Genomic DNA, 21918 nt, shown 5'->3' with positions numbered 1-21918 from the left:
CCTTTCCAGATTTTTAATAATGTGGGGAAAGGATCTTACTCAGTTCAAAACTGTAAACTTCGAATCCATAACTCAATTCTTTATCAAAAAAGGTAGGACGCCTAATCCTGCAGACAAAAGTTCGAAATATTTAGAAGAAGGGTATATTCATGAGGTTTACTCAAGTGGATTAAACATTATGGGGAAGTGTTGGCCAAGTCAACGAAAAAACATGAAGCCACATGATATCGTGTTGATTTTTGCAGTAAAAATTGATGCAGAAGTTTACATATCAGAAGCTCACTGTTCCTGTGAAGCTGGGTAAATAATATAATACTTTTGAAGAAAATGGCCTAAATATATGTTTTAGCAACTCGGAATCATGCCACCACATACTGGCATTGGCTTTTTTAATTATTAAATATTTGAAAATGGGGTTAATCCAAATACCGGAGGAAGAGTCTTGCACGTCAAAGCCAATGCTTTGGAACAGACCTCGAGGCAAAAAATTAAACCTCAGCAATTAACTGCAATGACATTTTTTAAACCACACAAGGTAAACAGAAAAAGGCAGCCAGTAAAGAGGAATTTTTTTGTGCCGTTGAAAGAAGGTATCAATGCCATTTTTAATAATGAAAGTGTAAGCTCTTTAAAAGATGCAATAAAAAGGGAGAAGTCATGTATCCCGGCAAGTTATTTAATTAATAATGACTTCACATCAGATACTTTTGTTAATTTTTTAGGTTTGTAAACTGTATGCACTCAAACATAGTTTCTCTCTAAAAAGTTAATTTTCAGGAGTCCAAGTACCTGAAAATTCGACGTTGGGGTTTCACAGCAGAGCAATTATTGCGCCGTTAACATTAAGAGAACAAAATGAAGATATCAGGGAAGCGGATCAACTACCTATAGTATTACCGGTGTGGGATACTGAGATAAATAATATTTTACTGTGTGAAGCACCGATTGATCAATTTTCGGATATGTCTGTAGATGAATGTTCAGAAATAGAGCAACAAACAAGGCAGCAAGCAGGTTGTAATCGGTGGAAGGATGAAAGAAAAAAAAGATTCACAGCATCTAATTTTGGCTTCATTTGCAAGAGAACACTGTTTAATGAAAACTTTTATAAAGTTTTACTAGACAAAACAAATCTTGAGCACGTGGCCGCAGTACAGCATGGAATCAATTATGAAAGCGTTGCCAGGGAAAAATATTTAAAAATAAGTGGTAACAAATATTTTAAGAATGGATTGATTATCCATCCATACGCTCCCCATCTTGGTGCCAGCCCTGATGGCATAGTTTGTAATAGTAAGAGAGGCTACGGCTTACTCGAAATTAAATGCCCCTATAGCAAAAAATTTAATTCATTATCTAATGCTTGCACAGCAAAAAATTTTTGTTGTAAAGTGGACAAAAACAATGTAATTGAAGTTAAAAAAACTCACGACTATTACTTTCAGATGCAGGGGCAAATGCTCTTAAGTGGGCTTAGATGGTGCGATTTTGTATTGTACTTTAAAGAAAGCAGCGAAATTTATTACATAACTGTAGATTTTGATGCACAGTTTTGCATTGAAATGTACGAAAAATTTACTAATGTATATAGGAAATATTTTTGACGAAATAAATAAATTTTTGTTAAACAAGGACTTTTTATTTATGTACATACACCCTTACATGATGCAAACAAGCAGTGCTATACTACCATATCACGATATTTACAATATTGTCACAAATATTACTGTGAATGCAATACCAGTGTAAGCTATCAGACAATAAAATGGTTTTTATTATTTACTACAACTATTTTTTGGGTCGCAGAGAATTTGAAAAATTTGTGAGCAAACAACATACTATATAAACTTGTTCAACGGAACCCACAGAAGAAATTGTTATTTTGTTCTTTAAAATTCTAAATGTTTTCAATTTACCAATTGCTCTTTCCACATGAACTCGTTCATGGGCAATTTTTCGTGACCTCCTAATATCTTCAGCAGAAAACTGATAACCTGTAATCTTGAATGTGGAAATGTTCAATTCAATGTTCATGTCATTAAATAGAGACGCAAAATTAAATCCTTTATCCGCCAAAATAATATCACCTTTGTATATTTCATTTTTTTCAACTTTTTGTCGAAGAATGGATAAAAATCCACTATCAATTACAATCTGCTTGTCTGAGATTGAACCTGAAAATAAAGGTGAAACGTATATTATTGCACCATTAGGATCAGTCATAATTAAAGACTTTAATGTTGTACATCCCTTATAATGAGAAAAACACTCACTTTGCCTCATTAGTGAAGAAGGTTGTTCTAAATTAAATTCAGTGCAGTCAATAAATCCTATCAGGTTAGGACACGTTTCTTTATGATCACTAGGTGCATTTTCCATTATAATATTTCTGTGAGGCCAAATGTTTAGACGCCCCAACTGATAATACAGCAAATTTACCCATGCTGAAAAAATTTTGTTTGCGGTAGATGTGCATATTCCAAATAAATCACCAAGAGTCTGAAAATTAAATCCCCTTCGAACTCTATTTAGCGTCATGAATAACTGATCCTCTGCAGATAATTTCATAGCATTTTGGCGAATAGGATCAGTATCATTAAAAATTCGTAGATTATTAATATTTCCATCTTGTAGAACAAATTTCAATATGTCATAAAAAATATTGAAATTTTGAATACCAGTGTAATAGAATAGTTTTGAATTGTTTCCATAAAACCTGACCACTGACATAACTGGTACAATTAAACTTGCATTTTTCTTCTTAAGAGTCAACTTTAGTTCTTCAGTCTCAGTTTTGAGATGTTCCAATTCAGTTTGCAAGTTATTTCTTTCTTGCACAATTTGATTATACAGGAACTAAAAACATAATGGTACACAAGTGAAATAATTATATATTTACATTAGATACTGTCTTATCTTCAATTTCCTTTTCCAATCCAATTATGGTCTGCTTCAGAATTTGTAGCTGTTCTTGAAGCTCTTGAATCTGTCAAATTAATGCATAATGTTTTGTCATAAAATTTTTACCATATATACTGCAGTTAATATACAAAACTTACATTGGTGATTGACAATGATGGATCCACTTCACTTGAAGTACTGTCACTCAGATTTAACATTGTTGTCTGAAATAATTAAATTCAATATTATTTATATATAATATGTTAGTTATGTATAATAAATAACTAACACTTTTTTCAAGGTGTTCAGGGCTTCCAGTTTTTGGCCATTTAAAAATACTCGGTTTTGCGTTTTTCTTAAGTCGTCTGGTGCTACCAGCCCAAAACGTATCTGCCTCATGAAAATGCCCTGAACATACTAAAAATTTGTATTAATGATTCATACAGCATTTTATTTCAAAAGTTTTTTCCACAAGACTCCTTGCTTACGTTCGTGATCTTCAAATATTGTCGAAATGCCTCTTTCTTGTGTTTATACACAGCCACTAGTAACATAACCCAACTTTCCACCGCCACAAAGCGATCAGGCGATGTTTTTTTACATAAATGACTATAATAGTATATGGTATATATCAGGAAATAATCTATTTAACTTACTCTCAAATGGTTAGTGTTTGTTTCTTTTGGTAGATTTATTGATGCGAGCCACCTTTTTTCACAACTTTTAGGAAAAGCAAAAAAAGACACGTTCTTATTATTTCTTGCTCTTGTGTGACATCCCGGTACACAACAAGTCCAACCCATTTTTTAATAAAAATTAACGATAATTACTTTTAAGAAAACAAAAAAGTAGTTTGGGGTTATGTTTTTGTTTTCGTTGCACACTGAAATGTCAGCTGTCAACTGCAAGCACACCGGATATTATTTCCAACGTGGAATTGAAGCTGCGTGCGCACGGAAAGTCACTATGGAAGTTTTACGATCTTACAGGAAAAGGGTCAATTAAAAGAATATATATGAAGACAATACATACATCAATTTATACACATCACACATAGTAGTCAGCAGTAGAATAGCAGTTCTTGTCTAAGAGAAAATGTTTCACCTTTTTTTTAAAGATTGTTATACTTGTTGTGTCTTTGACCGACATTGGTAAACAGTTAAAAACCTTACAAGCCGAAAACAATAAACTTTTTTGATAACGCGAGGTACGATGTCTATTTGGCAGCAATAAGTCTTTATTGCGCGTTTCATATTGATGACCACAAGTTGCAAAATGGCTTCTATTTTTGAAAGCATAGCATAATACTTGATACAGATATAATAATAATAATAATAATAAGTTTATTGCCCAACAGTTCAAGCGAACCAATTACAGAGCAATGAATGAATATAACCTAATAACCTAATATTATTCTAGAGAGTGACAAAAAAAAAACAGAAAACCGAAACTATAAACTATACTTTCCATGAAGGTTAAATAAAAGTATGCATGCTTATATATAAATGAATAACAAAACAAAAGAAATAACAAACCAACTTTAAATAATAATAATAATAATAATAGTAAAAACAGTATTTGACACAAATTCAAATTAGTAGAAACAACAACTAATAGGTGTAATAATTTAATTAACTACTATTAAAATAAAAAGCTATTACCTTCGTTTTGAATTGTTTGAAACTGTGTGAAAAGATATCCAAAGCCTTAAAGTTCTTATTAAAAAGGAAACACATTATATTTAAAGGCGATTTCATTAAAATATTTGTACGAGCTAAAGGCACATAAAAAGGCAAATCACTTCTGCAATTTAAGCGTGGAACATGAAAGCAAATTTTTCCCAATAACTCGGCACAATCAATCCTTGAATGAATTAATTTAAAGAAAAATAAAGTAATGGCAACTTCTCTTCTGCTAACTAATGATAACATGTTGAATTCACTTAGCAGCAAAGCATTATCAATTCCTCTATCAGGATAAGTACCGTATTTTCTAAACCATACGTATTTCATGAATTTTCTTTGAATGGACTCAATGACATTTATGTAGCATTGATATAATGGATTCCAAATAAGACAACCATACATCAGACATGAGATAACATATGCCTCGAATAATATCTTAATAGTATTTAAATTATTGAAGTTTTTACATTGCCTTATTATAAACCCAAGTAAAGAAAACGAACGTGCAACAATATTGTTGATATGGCATTGAAATGTAAGTTCTGAATCAAATGTGATTCCCAGATCTTTTATGACATTACATCGAGGTATGATTTCGTTATTGACTGAATAATCAAATTTGTGTAATGTTTTCTTACGAGTAAATGATATGACTTTACATTTAATGACATTTAGGGTAATTTTATTTAAGGAACACCAATTGTTGAATTGATTCATATCACTTTGAAGCTGATGTGCATCCTCAGTTGTTCTAATAATGTGATATATTTTAGCATCATCCGCGTATATTAATGACTGACTCTTGAAAATGGTAGGCAAATCATTCACAAATAAAATGAAAAGTAGCGGACCAAGATTAGCTCCTTGTGGAACTCCTGATGTGACATTGTAGATATGAGAAGAGTGACCATTATAAAAAACATATTGCGATCTGTCTGATAAATATGAGCGAAGTAAATTGAAAATATTGCCACAGAGACCATATACCTGAAGTTTAGATAATAAGATTAAGTGATCAAGGCGATCAAAAGCTTTCGCAAAATCTGTATAAATGACGTCTACTTGGGACCCATTATCAATAGCTTCTGTCAGAAATTGGGAAAAACAAGCTAAATTGGTTATCGTTGAGCGCCCATCAACAAATCCATGCTGCTGCGGAGAGATATATTTTCGGACATGAGGATAGATAAACGAATACAGAACAACTTCAAAAACTTTTGAAAAGTTATTTATTATTGATATAGGACGGTATTTATCTATTTCAGCATTATTACCTGATTTGAAGATTGGCGTGACTTTAGAGGTCTTCCACTTTTTTGGGAATGTACCAGTAGTAAGGGCAACATTAAAAATTGCTAATAAAGGTTGAACAAAAATATTTTTACAATCGTGTATCACAAAACCTGGCATTTGGTCAGGCCCAGCAGTAAAAGAATTTTTGATTTTATTGAAAGCAACTAAAACGTCATTGTGAGTAATGCTGGATATAGATAAAGAAAGATAATCAGATGAAGGCACTGGAAAATCTGTTGAATTCTGAGAACAAACATAGGACGACTGAAAAAATGTGGCAAATGCGTTGACGATGTCTTCTGGAGAATTTAAAGAAACGTTATTAAAAGTCATTTTTCCGGGTATGCGTGTTTGACCTTTCATTGATTTTACATACGACCAGAATTTTTTTGGGTCCTGGGATAGATTATTTTGAATGGAATTCAGATATTCTTTATAAGCTAGAGATATTTGATTTTTAGTAATAGTACGATAATGTTTAAATTTGACGTAATAGGAGCTATCATTAGTTTGCTTATATTTATTATGATAATAACCTTTTAATTTAATGTTATTGATAATCACAGAATTGAACCATGGCGGAAACTGAATCTTATTGAATTTATTTGGATAAATTGGGACATGCTTATCAAAAATATGATATAGGGCGTTATAAAATTGATCTACCATACTATCGACATCAACACAATTATTTAGAAAGGACCAATCTATATTTAATAATTCCTGATATAAAGAAGGATAATCAGCTCTCTTAAAATTGTATAGTTTTACACCATTTGGTCTAGTGGAAGGGAAGTTACTAAAGTTGTCAACAGTGAAGTCAATCAAAATCGAAAGAGCCGGGTGATGGGTGTCTTCCGCAACCACAGGACTGCAATCATGTTCAACCGGACAATGGACATTGGAAAATACAAGATCCAGTAATTTGTTTGAGGCGTTTTTCACACAATTATATTGAATAAAATTCATAAAACTACAAAAATTATTGAGGGCATGTACCAAGATATTGTCATTATTTTGAATAAATTGGGGGATGTTAAAGTCTCCTAAGATCAAAATATTGTCTTCTTTGTTGAAAAACTCCTCAAAAAAGTTACAAAATATCATTAAATCATCACATGTTGGAGTTCTTGAGAAATATACAACAAATACATAAAATATCGAATTTTTAAGCCAACATTTACATCCTATAATTTCAATTATGTCTATATTCTTACGTAATTGAGATAAGTCAACAACTTCGGCAATTATGTGAGATCGCAGTGCTAAAAGGACACCACCACCTCTAGATATATTTAACTCTTGATAATTACGATCGTTTCTAAAGATATTATACAGATGAGAAGAAACAATTTCAGAATTTGAGATAGAACTACATAACCAAGTCTCAGATATGGCGATGATGTCATAACTTAAATCTAACGTGGCATTAAAAAATTCATTTGATTTATTTCTTATACTACGCACATTTTGGTAATATAGTGATATAGAAAAGTTGGGCCTTACTTGTTTAAATTATTTGAATCTCTGTCATTGGAACGATTGTTCGCTACCATAACACGCGGAATTCCCCTTATATATTTTATAATAAGACCTTCCTCACCCCCATTTTTTCTTTCTTGTAATTCTTGTCTGATTTTCTTGTAGTAACTACGTTGTTTTGGTGTTTTGTCCAGTGACACTCTAACATTTTTATAAATTTGATTTTCATTAATGATATCACGATTTTTCCTTATCCCGCGTAAAAGCTTTACCACTTGCTCACCATTTTCTAGGTAAACCCTCATCGGGCGTGGGGCAGCACGAGTGGGTTCAAATCTGCCTATTCGATTACATTTGGAAGAAATAATATCTGAAGTTTCACCAAATTGAAATAAGAAATTGTTTACGTAGTTCTCATCATTAACTTTCCTGTCTGCAGAGGACATATTAGAAGCCTGTTCAGGAACTCCAAACATAATCAAATTGGATTTTCGAATTTGGCGGTCGGTGACCTCCTGCACGACTTCTTCAAATTCGATAGCAGATGGTGTTTCTTTAACTTGCGATAGCTGGTTTTTTAATAATTCCACGGACTGTGATAACTTATCGATTATAATCTTTAATTCTGGGATAATTTCACAACATTTGCATTTGGATGCATTGGCATTAGTAGAGTTGAGTCCACGACACTCCAGACATTTCCAGTCCAAGCCTGATATGGTCTTCATTAATTCAAACTGAGCCTTTGATATATCCAAGCATTTGATATGATTATGCACACCACAAATACAACATTTCAAACTCGGAACTGTAGGCGTAATTGCTGTGTTACACTTTTTACACGAGGACGGCATCTTTATAGTTTATAATAATTAAATGCTTACGCAAAAAGTCACTAATAAGTGAGGAGCGAAGTGAACACGTCTGTCACTCTCGACTGTTCATATTTTTTATAAGCTAACAAGTGTTAAGATTTTCTCTTTCTTAAAAAAAGGACGACAAGAATCTCTTCTTCTTATGCCTACTAGAATCCTCAAAGCCCATTTCTGTATTCTAAATACTCGTATTGTTTCAGTTGCGGTAGATCTATACCAATGTACTACCCCATACATTAACACACTTTGGAAACATCCGAAGTATAATGACTTTAATATGTCTTTATTGCAATGGAGGGATGCATTTTTGAGCATAAAACAAACCTGAGGTAGTTTATTGCATACGTAATCTATATGAGATATCCAGGATAGTTTATGATCTAGAAATATACCAAGCATCTTTGTGTGCTGTCTAATAGTTAGATTTACATTAATTGTTTTTAATACATCCTGAATGTCTTTCACACGAAAAGTATGTTCGTCAAAAAGCACACAAGTGGTTTTATCTTTGTTAATGATTAATTTGTTTTTATTAGACCACACAGAAATTCTTTCGTATAAAGTCCGTACAACATTGAAAATGCTAATAGGATCTTTTTCTGTAATTATAAAATTTGCATCATCAGCAAAGTATACTTATAATATATTGCACGATGCTTCTATAAAGCTCGCAAGGTCGTTTGTAAAGATATTAAAAAGAATGGGTCCTAAAATGGAACCTTGTGGGACACCGACTGTAACTATTTTTGAATCAGAAATAGTTGTGCTTGCAAATACCACGCGTTGTGTACGGTTGAACAAGTACGATTGGAACCATTCAAGTGCTACACCCTGGAAGCCGTATCTCTCTAATTTCTGAAGTAATATAGTATGCGACACACAATCGAATGCCTTTGAATAATCTATAAAAAGTCCTAGAGTAATTAATTTATTCTCAACAGATGAAAAGATGTTATTAATATAATTGCTTAATGCAGCATCAGTTCATAGATTTTTTCTGAACCCATATTGAGTTTTATTAAAAAGTTTATAATTTTCAAAGTAGGATAGAAGTCTATCATTGACAATGAGTTCAATTACTTTCGAAATACTGGACAGCAGACTGATCGGTCTGTCATTGTCTACCAGCCGTGGGTCTCCTTTTTTTGAGGAATGGAATAATGAAAGCTGTTTTAAGGGCATCTGGAAAAATGCCTTGAGGGAATGACAAATTTATTATGTGGACAAGTGGTGGGGATATAAAGTGCATAATATTTTTTAGTAAATTATTGGATATACCGTCTTCACCGGCAGATGTGGTATTTTTTAATTTGCAAATAGCATCGTTTACATCGAGGCTGTTTACAGGTTTAAAGAAGAAGCAAGTAGAGCTCAGAGGAATGTTGGACCTAATAAATTCAGAGTCAACAACGTCACTTAAAGAGTTTGTCGCTTTATTAGCAGCTTCAGAGAAGTAAGTGTTGAACTTATTCGCAGTATCTGAATGGTTCAGGATAACATTTCCTTCAGTCAGAAGGGAAGGCTCTGCAATAGTTTTACCAGTAGAGTTGTGTATAACACGCCATGTTTCTCTGTTTTTGTTACTAGCATTTCTAATGCGCTCATCATTTGCGGATTTTTTAATTTCACTTAATAACTTTTGATATTTATTATTAAATTGACCAAAAATACCTCTAAATTCAGTGTATTGCTTGGCTAAATCCCCAAAGAGTACGACTTGTTTTTTTTAACTCTGTCAGTTCTGGTGATGTCCAATAAACCCTATTGTGGCTCCCACAATTCCACCATATCTTTTTTAAGGGAAAAGCTTCCACAAATGAAGCCTGCAAAGTGGAATTAAAAGCATTATATGACCAATTGACATCATTTGTAGTATAGACACTATTCCAGGTCTGTTCAGATAATTTGGTTTTAAAATTTTCAATATTTTTTATCGACACAATACGTTGAAAAGAAAACTTGAATTTATTGCTATTAGGCAAATTTTTTACGCACATGCTCAGAAATTGACCCGAGTGGTCTGAAATATGTTCATTAAACACAGAGCTAAAATATTTCGTTGCTTGGTCTTTACATACCAAGATGTTGTCAAGGCAAGTTTTGCTGGAAGAAGTTATTCTTGGTGGTTCTTTAATTAGAGGTATCATATTGTAACTATTCAAGATACCTGTCATATATTTAACATTTTTGTCATTAGTGTTAAGAAAATCAAAGTTAAAGTCTCCTACAACAATTAAGGATTTATTAGTTAATCTAGAATAGTGATGCAAAATTGATTCGAATGTCTCGAAGAAGGCATTTATACTAACATTATCAATATTTGGGGGCCTATATAGTCCAAGTATAACAATATTCTGATTAGTTAATTCAACTGCACAACATTCAATGGTTTTCATGAGAGAAGTAGCCGATGCATATGACGAAATTTTACTTGAAATATTTTCCCTGACATAAATAGCAACGCCACCGTGTTGAAAAGATTCTTCCCGACAAAAGAAGCCTACAAGTTTATAGTTGTCAATGATGCAGCTTTGAATTCTGCTGTCATTCATCCAATGTTCAGTTAGGACCAATACATCCGCAGGATACGATAGATTTTCTAATCGCAGAATTTTGTTGCTTAAGCTTTGAACATTCTGGTGGACAATTCTTATGCAGGCGGCGTCCGCTTTATCCTTCTGTTTCCAAAAAAATTGAAACGGCGAAAATGAACCCCTTTTGGCCAAAATTCACCTAGCGATAGCTCCTCTAGAACTTTGATTGGGAAACCTATTTTGAAGGAACTATAGTCACCTTTACTATTTAGTTTTTCAATCACAAAGTTATCGTCTGGGAAGGAGGCATGGAGATAATCCAACCACATTTCCGGGGTTGCATCTTTATTTTCAATATTCCCGACATAGAACCACGCCCTTTTTTGTACTTCAAAACTTTTCCTATGAGTTTTCCCTGCGACTTATCTACAGGAGCCGATCCAATTTTGTTAGGTGCTTTTCCTGCACGCTTATGGGTATTTTCCGGGGTTTTTCCACGTCCTCCTAGAGGGTCTTTATTATTTTCAAACAGTGAGGGTTCATCGTGCGGTGTGTTATTGATGTCGATTAGTGTATGTGAGTTTTTATCAACGTTTATTGAAGGTGATCTCAATTTCTTGTTGTCAGCATTGCTTTTTTCTGGTTCGATTGATATGTGATTTTTAAAATCCTGCAACTGACGTCGCAGCTCGTCTACTTCCGACTTGAGAAGGGCATTTTCAACTTCTAAATCCATAACTTTCTGGGACATAGCACTTTGTTTAGCTTCCTCAGATTTACACTTTAATGCACGTCTGCACGTCTGAACACCTATTACACCTTGAAGGTACCATGATCTCGGAGATGCTGTACCACTGACGTAAATGTTCGCGCACATTTGGAAAGCGTTCGATCCACAATTCGCGGGCCAAGCTTGAGTTCCCATCCGCCACCCCATCCAGCATTACCATGTCGGCACGCTCTGAATTTGTAATTGTCAAACACAACCGAACACACCCAGCTACGGCAAGTAACTGATACACTACTGTCCTTATCGTCTTTTTGCACTAGTTTTTTGGTTCTTAAACTTCGTCGCTGTGTGCCATTCATTGTAGTAATGATGTAGGTCAAGAAACACTACCAGCGGCGTGTGTAACAATTTATATGTAATTTCAAATAATTTTTTCTCGACACTGCTACCACTTAGGACCGTGACATACTCGTATCGTGAGCTATTCCCCATTTTTTTTGCACATATTTCGTAGTCAGGCTGCATGTAATAAAATTTATTTATTTATTTTACCCAATCCCTTGCTAGTCCTCGCCGCCGCCCGTCCCGTCGCGCCGCGTCACCGCCCGTTCCGCCGCGCCGCTGATTATGTTAACATGAACAATAAAATTGTGTTTTAAAGACAAGTGATACGCCCTCTGACGGCGTATTGCGTACTAACAGACACGTGCGTCTTGGTAGGATACCAAGTTAGTGACGTTTCACGGTGTGGAGTGTTTGAGTGTTATTTTCGGAAAAATAAATCAAACGGAGGCCAATATGGATTGTATTTTGAAAGACATTAATAAAAGAAGATCCACTAGTAAGTCCAATGTTAATTGTTGCGTATATGGTTGCAATGCAGTTATGAAGAAAAACCCTGAACTATTGTATCACCGATTTCCCACTGTGGATCAAACGATGTTATATACAGATGCTTTTGGAAATAAAGTTCGGGTTAAAAGACGTGTTCTCTGGGTGAAGAATATAAAAATGGGTAAACCTGTACGTTCGCATACAAGAGTGTGTTCTAGGCATTTTACAGAAGAAGATTATATCACCCCAAATGAATGTAAGAAATGAAGTTAGGAAATGTTAATACATACTTAATACCTACATGAACTTTCAAACAGGTTGTTTTGCTAGGAGGGTTTTAAAAACAACTGCCATACCAACTCAGAATTTGCCAAAAGCAGGAGAAAGAGATATTGAACACATGATGAAGCAAAAGGAGAACAGGTTGAAGCGATTAAACCGTCGTAGACAAGTAAGTTTAACAATACAAAAAACGTTTAGTAGAGATCTTTTTTAAAATTCCAGATCCAAGAGGAATTAGTTGAAAATGAGACCACCATGAGAACACGGAGAGACAATCTTGAAGTAACAGCTGAGTTAGAAGCTGCGGCAACTCTTATGCAGTTCAGTGTTGCATCATCATCACATTCACAAGAAGTACTCGAAGAATTGAATCAATCTTCCAGTTTTAATCAAACAATCAGTGAAAAATGTGTCAGTGCAAGTACCCAAACTGAAATCACAAACAATGCATTCTCAAAATGTGTTGTTAATCAAAGCACACAAGTACAAATGTCCTGGTTTTCTATTGTTAGTCTTATTCAAACTGAAAAAGTTTTGAAAATTTTGACTGGGCTTCCATCATTTGAATTTTTGGATCAGCTGGCAAATTCGTATTTAATTGTCAAAAAGGATTCCCGTGTAAAACGTTTATCAATTAAAGAACGTATTTTGTTGACCTTTATGAAATGTAAATTGGATTTGACATACTCAGCTTTATGTGTTTTTTTTTTTTATGATATAAGTGTACCAACATGTAAGACTTTTTTTTTTGAAACTGTTGGGGTTTTATCAGATATTTTAAAATTGTTCATTTATTTGCCCTCAAAGGAAAATATCTTACAAAATATACCTATTTGTTTTAAAAATTACCAAACAGTACGAATTGTCTTAGATTGCACTGAAATACCTGTACAAACCCCCAAAAAGTTATGTTGTCGGATAAAGTTATATTCGCATTATAAAAAGCATCATACTTTGAAATATATGACCGCTGTTACTCCGTCTGGATTTATATGTTATGTAAGCCCTTCTTATGGGGGGAGGGCATCAGATAAAAGTATTTTTGAACAGTCAAAATTATTAGACCAATTAGAACCCTATGTAGACCAAATCATGGTCGATAAGGGTTTTTTAATCGACAAGGTATGTGATGAATATGGTATTAAATTGGTAAGGCCAGCATTCTTAAAAAAACAAAAACAATTTGCAAAGTCTGTGGCGTTAAGCTCTAGGGATATAGCTTCCGCTCGCGTACATATTGAGCGTGTAAACGCGAGAATTAAAGTGTTCAAGATATTCAAAAATACTTTACCGTTACATTTAGTCTCCATTGTAGATTCTTTATTTATAATTATATGTGGAGTCGTTAATTTAAGTAAACCAATTTTGAGGGATAATTTATTTTTAACAAGCTGAAATTTATTTAAATAGGAGTATTATATGTAGGTATGCATTTTGTTTTATATTGTACGAAATAAAATAATAATGTAATATACTATGAATTTTTATTCTTTTTTTTAAGACCACACTATTTATTGCACAAATGATGTAACATATTACAAATTAGTTTTACGGAACTATTTTCGACGATCGTTTTGGCGAAATCGGGATCAAATGGGATTGTTATATTTAAAAAACTTCGTTCCTTGGAGAAATATACCACAAAGTCACAATATTTCAAATTTAACAATGCCATACCAAATTGAATTTGACCAAAATAGGGGTGTTTTCTTTTTAGGCTGTAATCCTTATTTAAATAAGGCAATGTGGGCAACACCTCCTCGGCTGATTGTATCTTTCCTACAAATAACTTTATGTTTATGACGTAATTAACATAACTGTGGTAATTAACCTCGATAAGGGCATTTGATTTCCAATAATTTTGTTGGCTGATTCTTCTCAAATATTATTCCATCTGGGGAATAAGACAACCATGGGTACTTGTGGCATATCAATAATCCAATATATTTAATAATAAATTGGGGATTGTCCTGCTGATATGCTTCTAGGGCGCAGACTTCTTGTTCAATTCCATGCAGCATTTCTTTAGTTTGCACAGATTTTTTTTGAAAAAAGCTCTTTGCTTTCTTGTCCCATTCGTTTTTCACATATGTTGATAACGAATAACAACTTGTACCTGCAAAAAAAATTGTTAATTGTGAGAGTACCAAATAATAAAGTAACTGATTTCAGACCTGTTATTCTATGCTGTCTCATTAACTTCCATTGTGTGCCCCCCTGTTTACAGCATGCCGCTTTTATGGCTTCATCTTTAAATGCTTCAAGCAATGTTTTTTCACAGCAACTGTTTAGTGGGTAAATTGTTGTAGTCACATTTTCCCAAAAACTTGAATTTTTTGCGTTTTCTATAATTATTTTTGTGTCTTCAGGTACACATGCATCATTACTTGCACAGGTGTCCATCGTTACTGTTTGAACAGTTCTACGGCCTTTCCTACAAAATATTTTTTAAGGATAATAATTTTTGTTTGAAATAAGACATACAAGTCCTTGCTTATGGTAGAATGTGGACATGCAGTAGTGATGTCTGTGAATATTTTAATTTTAACATCTTCAGCAAATTCTTCTGCAGGCCTAGTCATTTTTACCTTAAAACACTGCGTTTCTTTTAAGGGCTTTGGCAAATAGTTAGCCTCCGTTTTCGGTTTTCTGTCTTTCCAAAGGCACTTCACATCTGTAGTTGCTAACACTGGAAGATTTTCTAGTGCCGTCCTGAAACAAAAACAAAACCACACAACAGAAATTACTTCAACAGTAAAAATGGTGTGTAAACTCAACTCAATTGCAATTAGCTGATATGCTTTGATAAACATTTGGTCATAATACAACCTGGTGCAGTACAGAAGAGTAGCTGAAACGTGCTTACAACAACTTGACATGCCAGCCTTACAAGAGCACTGAAAACTTTCTATGGCAAGTTTTGCGTTCATAACACGAAAAATTCCCCGTAATTCATGTGGCTCCTTTTTAATGGCACTACTTTGTAAGCAATACGCTACTATATCGTATTTATCTGAATCTTGTTTCTTCAGACCACACTGAATAATGTGGTTCGCTTCCAAGACCCTTTCACCTTCCAGGAAACAACGGCTGGTACTTGTAGCATTTAAAAATTCAAACACAGTGGACAATTTTAGATACATTGTGTCTCTAAAAGATAAAAATAACACACACAACCACTTAGACGAACCGGCACTCTCTTAATAAATGAGACTTCATACTGTTTGCAGGTGGTTTGCAGCGATTTCCCACGCGGTTATCCTACTATTGTCAAACGCCGAATACTTTTTGACAGACAAGATGCGCGCGAAACTTTAGTTTAAAATGTCAATAGTGTGTTGTGCGAATCACACGGCAGCACGGCTATATGTATGATGCGTTGGTACAATGAACACTGCAGAGCTCGAGATGTGTTTGAAGAAAATGAGTACGATGACGAAGACGACGCCATCATCACTTGTGGGTCTATTTGCAAATAACCGTTTACCATTTCTCGTTAGTAGACCCGCATCTCTTATAGTCAACGACACTGGATGGGCATTTATGTGGACGAAAACAGTCTCGGCTATTTTTTTGACAGTTTTGGAAGACCGCCTAATAAAAATGTGGGGAAGTTTTTCAGACGAAATTGTGGTTATTGGAATTTTAACACGTTGCACATACAAAACATCTGGTCTGAAGTGTGCCGGATGTATTGTGTATTATTTCTTTTAACTTTGTACGAGGTAAGGCTGTCGATAATTTTTTTAAGATGTTTACAAATGATACTAAGCGAAATGATAACATTTGTAAGAAACATTTCAATATGTATTTTTAAAATAAAAAAAAATCTATAAAAACAGTACATCTATTTTTTATCTATTTCAACAGACTGCAGTATGATTAAAACAAATTTAGAACTGTAATAAATAAATAAACTCTATATTTCATTAATCACATATCACATATAATGCATTTTAATATTTAATTCAAATATCTACAATAATCTTAAAACGTATCAAAATAATGAAATTGCAGCGGACCTAATATAATTAGCTTCGATAACCGTATGGTAGAGTGTCAAAGCTGCCCTGTATGCGACGTCTTTTGGTGTAACTCATACCATAGGTTTTATGCGCATTTTTGGTAAGTACATTATACCTTTTATTACGAATGATAGCTTTGTCACTGATTTGTAAAGAAACGGCAGGGTTTTCTAAGATCATCGTCTTAAATGCTTCAAAATTAACTTTTTGCGAATTTGCATAATGTAAAGTAATACCCTTTACTTTGCACACCGTATCATACGTGTTTTCAGAGGCTTTCCAAAACTTATACGCGTAATTCTTTGGGCCGCCACTAACAAATTGTGCAATATAAGAACTATCCCGGTACTCGGCCATTTCGTCTATAAGATAAAAAAGATACTGTCAGTGTCATAATACACTACGCGTCTGTCTAGCTGCTCTAAGTATTTATCAGTGGCGGTTCGTGACTGTCTGATGTGGTGAGGCGATGATAGAAGTTTGACAATAATAACATTAATAATAGAACCTAGAAAACATATCAGAGACAAATCTCAGATCTGAAGAAGTATTCCTTGAAACGAGCGGAAAGAAATGAAATGTTTCGCACCATCACAAGAGCAGATTTGAACCACACACCCTTAAATCTGTCGAACACCGAAGAAATCCACACCCCCCACACAATAGACAAAATAATAAGTGGGCTAAAACAAAAACAACTACATGGAAAATTCTACAAAGACTTAGAAGAATCTCATGTTAATAAGAAGATGTCATTGATTTGGTTATAAAAATCAAGTTTGTATGCCGAAACAGAAGGATTTGTGTTTGCTATTCAAGACCAAGTAATCAATACCAAGAATTACAGAATCATCAAAGATCCGAACATAAGAAACGACTGCTGTCGCCTCTGCAAAGCAAAACCTGAAACGATCCAGCACATAATCTCCTCCTGCAGCATCCTAGCACAAACTGACTACAAAGCTAGACACGACAACGCCGCCAAAATCATTCACAAAGAATTAGCAACACTTATGAACTTAATCGAAGATACGACACCCTATTACAATTATATTCCATCTCCGTTCCTTGAAAATAACAAATACAAATTATACTGGGATCGCACAATGCTTACAGACTTAAACATTACAGCTAACAGACCAGACATCATACTTATCAAAAAACACACGAACGAAGCCATTCTCATTGGCATTTCTAACACAAACAACATTATTCAAACATACCACACCAAGATTTCAAAATATCTACAATTATCGATAGAAATGAAATCCATGTTGAATCTTAAAAAAATTTCAATCCTACCCCTAGTTATCTCTAATGTAGGTGTTCCAAATAGCTTAGTTGAGAATTTAAAGTCTTTACATTTGAATGATTCAATAATTGTCAAAATTCAAAAAGCTCTTTTGTTAGGAACATGTCATATTGTTCGTAAGTTTCTTGAACAGTCTGATCATGTCAGTCAGATTAGATTAGCACCAGTAGGTCAGAGTAGTGTAGGTCACTTTCCAAGTGATGCGCGGATAAATGGTCGGTAGTTACGCTAGACTTTTGGGGATGGGGTGAGATTAGAGAATAATAGCAGACTAATTTGTATGCTGTAATGCTAGAATCTCGAAAATTGTTTTGTTAATCTAACAAATGCATATCATTACTTGGTCTTAGTACCCGTAATGATAGAAGTCTTGCCTGAATGCCGGTCATTTCCGAATCAGTGGTGGGTCTTAATATTAATAATCAAATTAATTAAATCAATGTGATTAATGCATATTACTTAGTTTTAGTAATTAGTAATAATAATAATATTAATAATAATACCCATACCACATTTAATCAACAATGTTTTTACAAGTCAAAATTTTGTTCAAACTAACACTTTCTTGGAGGGATTCGGGAATAGTTGTGTTCCTTTGTAAAGGTTTTAGGCCCATGAAATTTTTAATGTATACTTTGGAACTTTCATGTAACTTTGCACTTCGGATGAAATTATTTGAATCGTTACATCCCGGGACGTCAAATATTACGACAGAGCCATTTACATGTTTCGTACCAAGCTGATTTAAAAGACTAAGAGTACTGACGATTCTGTCGCTTATCAATGGAAGTTAAATGAATTAACGGTTTTGACTGCTCAATATTTAGCAAAATTTGCCGACGTTCTAGCTCGGTTCGCCGTGAAAACGGCGTTTCAAGAAGGAACATGACGATATGGTACTCTGGATTCATTTTTCACTCACCTGTACCTATGAAAGAGACAAAAGCACGAAACATCAACACGTGGGATTTTACTCACGTTCATGCTAATTACCGCAACCCTTCCGTTCTGTAAAATAAATGAGAAAATGGTTTAATGAGTACGCCGAAAAAGGCCGAGAATCACCGAAGATATGGCCTCAGTTCCGAGCGAACGCATGTATAGGAGTATAGGAGCTGAGCCATGAAAATCCGTGTCTGTGATTGGGCTTCGTTGGTTCAAGTGAACCGACGTTCTGGCCGCTTCAGTTAAAGAACTAGGAGCATAAATCGTACGGTATTCAACCGAAAATGTCAGCAGAAAGCGTAAAAAATAAAAAATCATCTACCCTGTACCAGTGGCGGCTCGTGACTGTCTGATGTGGTGAGGCGATGATAGAAGTTTGACAATAATAACATTAATAATAATATTAATAATCAAATTAATTAAATTCATGTGATTAATGCTAATTAGTAATGATAGAAGTCTTGCCCGAATACCGGTCATTTGCGGGTCAGTGGTAGGTCCTAATAATAATAATAATAATATTAATAATAACACCCATAACACATTTAAGCAGCAATGTTTTTACAAGTCAAAATTTTGTTCAAACTAGGACTTTCTTGGAGGGATTCGGGAATAGTTGTTGTGTTCCTTTGTAAAGGTTTTAGGCCAATTGAAATTTTTAATGTGTACTTTGGAACTTTCATGTAACTGTACTTCCGATGAAATTATTTCAATCGTTATTTCCCGGGACGTCAAATATTACGGCAGAGCTATTTATATGTTTCGTACCAAGTTGATTTAAAAGACTTGGAGTACTGACGATTCTGTCGCTTATCAATGGAAGTTAAATGAATTAACGGTTTTGACTGCTCGATATTTAGCAAAATTTGCCGACGTTCTAGCTCGGTTCGCCGTGAAAACGGCGTTTCAAAAAGGAACATGACGAAATGGTACTCGGGATTCATTTTTCACTCACCTGTACCTATGAAAGAGACAAAAACACAAAACATCAATACGTGGGCTTTTACTCACGTTCATGCTAATTACTCACGCACCCCGCAGCCCTTCCCTTCTGTAAAATAAATGGGAAAATGAGTACTCCGAAAATGGCCGAGAAGCACCGAAGATATCGCCTCAGTTCCGACCGAACGCATGTACAGGAGTATAGGAGCTGAGCCATGGAAATCCGTGTCTATGATTGGGCTTCGTTGGTTCAAGTGAACCGACGTTCTGGCCGCTTCAGTTAAAGAACTAGGAGCATAAATCGAACGGTATTCAGCCGAAAATGTCAGCAGAAAGTGTAAAAAATTAAAAATCATCTACAGATTTGCCATTTCAACATACTTTTGTAACTAAAAATGCATTGAAAGCTCTTTTTTAATTACCAATTAAGTCAATCTGTTCTTAAGATATATGCTGTGAGGCGCCGCCTCACTTGCCTCATCTGACGAGCCGCCACTGCCCTGTACCACTTGATATTATCTAAATTTAAAATGAAATGCCTAATCCATGATTGCTTTGACTTTGGCAGTGTCACTTTGACGTTAATTAATTTTTAACATTTTTTTTTTCATCGTTGACTCGCTTCTAGAGCCCCATTGGATCGACGACATACAGTCAGATCAATCTGGGCTATACTGAAGCCGTAAGTGCGCTACATGTGCGCTACCAATGTTGTTCGCCGCTAATGTGCATATGTTAATTCGCCATCTCTGCGTCACCTAGAGCCTCTTCGAAGTGCAAATCTGCAACCTCTGGACTTCTTCGGCCATCCATTTACAAAAAAGCCGTAGCATCCCCCCAAAATGCCCAACATTTTCAACAGATTAGTAGTTAAATTATTTACTTACTTGTTTGAGTTTGTGTTGCAACCTTTGAATAAAATGCCGTAAAAGGAATTTTTAGAAATAATTTTCTCGTGATTAATCGGTTGTAAAAGATCAAGAGGCACACTGACAAATTTATTAGCGGCGCCGGAGGAGATTTCCGACTGGCTGCGGTACCACCATGGACACTCGCGTAACCTCATTTTCCACAATTGTCAAAATGAGATTGCCAAACTCAAAGCAGTCATGGATTAAGCATTTCATTTTAAATTCAGTTAGTATCAAATGGTACATGGTATTCGTATTTTGGGTTGCGTAAAAATAATTTTCAGAAGTAATTCTCTCGTGACTAACCCTGTATATAAAGTCACTAGATAGATTAAGTACCGCAATGCTCCTCCATTTTGGGGCAAAAAAGCGGTAAATTTAAATGTTATTTATCTGAAATCTGAATTTTTCAAGGAATGCAAAAATATTTAGCCAAGAGGGCTATATACTTTGGCATATAGTGAAAATAACAGACATCAACATATTATATTATGGGAGGTAATTGCTGAGAAGGTAATTATTTTTTAAACAAACAAAAATTGGAAATTTCCAAAGTTACCAGGTTTTAGGAGAACACGAATATAAAAAGGGCTGGGAGATACGTAATGCAACTAACAATAAACTAATTATTATTTATTATTATACACGTGCTATACACCACAGAACTCAATTTATGTGACGTAGCAGGGAATGCGTCCTTGAAGCACTTCTACCAGTAAACTTTTAGTAATGTACAAAAGACACTAAAAAGCGCCACCATTTTTGGGCAAAATTGACATATCTCTCTCTAACTCATGGGCCTAATGGATTGCGGTACTTAATCTATCTAGTGACTTTACCTGTATATGCTATGAGGCGCCGCCTCACTTGCCTCATCTGACGAGCCGCCACTGGTATTTATATAATTCTAAACGTGCGCTAGCTGTTGTATATGGAGCAATAGCTACGTTCACAGATTTCAAAAACGCAATGTCTTCTTCAACTCGTTCCCAATTAGCCATGAGTACATCATCATTGACTATGGTTAAATTATTTACGATAAGTGACGGATTTGTCACCATCTTAAATAATTCGCAAGGATCGTGAATAAATTGAGTTTGTTGAGCGTTCTCTCGTTGGCCAATTTTCCCCAAAATGAGTTCAACATTATTTTGGAAATAAACCTAA

The 21918-nt window shown here is 34.6% G+C and overlaps 1 protein-coding gene across 1 annotated transcript; it reads left to right on the top strand.

Moving 5' to 3' along the window:
* The first annotated feature begins 12170 nt into the window (after positions 1-12170).
* On the top strand, positions 12171-13865 carry LOC135143773 (uncharacterized). Its single transcript, XM_064075712.1, has 6 exons — positions 12171-12496; positions 12553-12590; positions 12652-12785; positions 12839-13349; positions 13488-13765; positions 13836-13865. Exons 1-6 carry the CDS (start codon positions 12453-12455, stop codon positions 13863-13865), a joined length of 1035 nt encoding a protein of 344 aa, XP_063931782.1. The 5' UTR covers positions 12171-12452.
* The last annotated feature ends 8053 nt before the right edge of the window (positions 13866-21918 follow it).

The sequence above is a fragment of the Zophobas morio genome, unplaced genomic scaffold, assembly GCF_036711695.1.
Source record: "Zophobas morio isolate AGI-343-1 ecotype UQ-CSIRO unplaced genomic scaffold, CSIRO_AGI_Zmor_V1 ptg000076l, whole genome shotgun sequence".
Lineage (NCBI taxonomy): Eukaryota > Metazoa > Arthropoda > Insecta > Coleoptera > Tenebrionidae > Zophobas > Zophobas morio.
Note: the sequence above shows the minus strand (reverse complement) of the source record. Positions and strands in the feature narration are given on the sequence as shown.

Coding starts and splice junctions, on each gene's coding strand:
- LOC135143773 (XM_064075712.1), top strand. CDS start 12,453: ATGCTTTTGGAAATAAAGTTCGGGTTAAAAGACGTGTTCTCTGG. Junction 13,350..13,487: donor TGATATAAGTGTACCAACAT/GTAAGACTTTTT, acceptor GAATTGTCTTAG/ATTGCACTGAAATACCTGTA. Junction 13,766..13,835: donor ATGAATATGGTATTAAATTG/GTAAGGCCAGCA, acceptor CTAGGGATATAG/CTTCCGCTCGCGTACATATT.